Source organism: Penaeus monodon, chromosome 28, assembly GCF_015228065.2.
Source record: "Penaeus monodon isolate SGIC_2016 chromosome 28, NSTDA_Pmon_1, whole genome shotgun sequence".
Classification (NCBI taxonomy): Eukaryota; Metazoa; Arthropoda; class Malacostraca; order Decapoda; family Penaeidae; genus Penaeus; species Penaeus monodon.
This window is the reverse complement of record NC_051413.1, coordinates 5,176,962-5,177,479: the sequence shown is the minus strand read 5'-3', so window position 1 is coordinate 5,177,479 and position 518 is coordinate 5,176,962. Positions and strand designations below refer to the sequence as shown.

General features: G+C 33.4%; 1 protein-coding gene across 1 annotated transcript in view; it reads right to left on the bottom strand.

Annotated features, from left to right (window-relative positions):
* Positions 1-6: 6 nt before the first annotated feature.
* The window catches only part of LOC119591316 (ATP-binding cassette sub-family G member 8-like), a gene marked incomplete in the record, with an annotated part of 74,919 nt that continues 74,407 nt past the window's right edge, over positions 7-518 (bottom strand). Inside the window, 1 exon segment of the mRNA XM_037940047.1 lies at positions 7-516. Within this exon segment, the coding sequence (XP_037795975.1) occupies positions 328-516 (189 nt within the window).

Genomic DNA, 518 nt, shown 5'->3' with positions numbered 1-518 from the left:
ATTTTCAGTTAATTCCATAATAAGTTACATATAACAACAATACTGCTAATGTGACATTTCCATACAAAAGATGTATTCAGAACTGTAAAATCTACACTAAATTCTCATTAAACATTAAAATATAAATGCATTTCAAAATCATTTTGTCATCAGATCACAATGTAAGTATATGCATAATATATATGAGCATTTTCCATGAATGAAACCATTCTTCAGAAAAAGTCAATAAAACATACAAAAGTAATACAAAAAAATCACATTTCTTTTCTTATATTAACTAGCTAAAGCTAAGAGAAAAAAAGACAACCTAAAACTAATACATAAAATCTACTCAGTCCTATACTTCTTCGTTCGATTGGGTTTCTTGCACAAGATGAAAGCGATGATGGTGACCACCTGACCCACTAGGTATGCCACAACTATGAAGACAGCAGGGTAATAGACATCAGGGAGTGAGGCTTCGGGAAGACCCATGTACCTTAGGGCTTGAGCACCAGTGACAACACCACAAGGAGCCT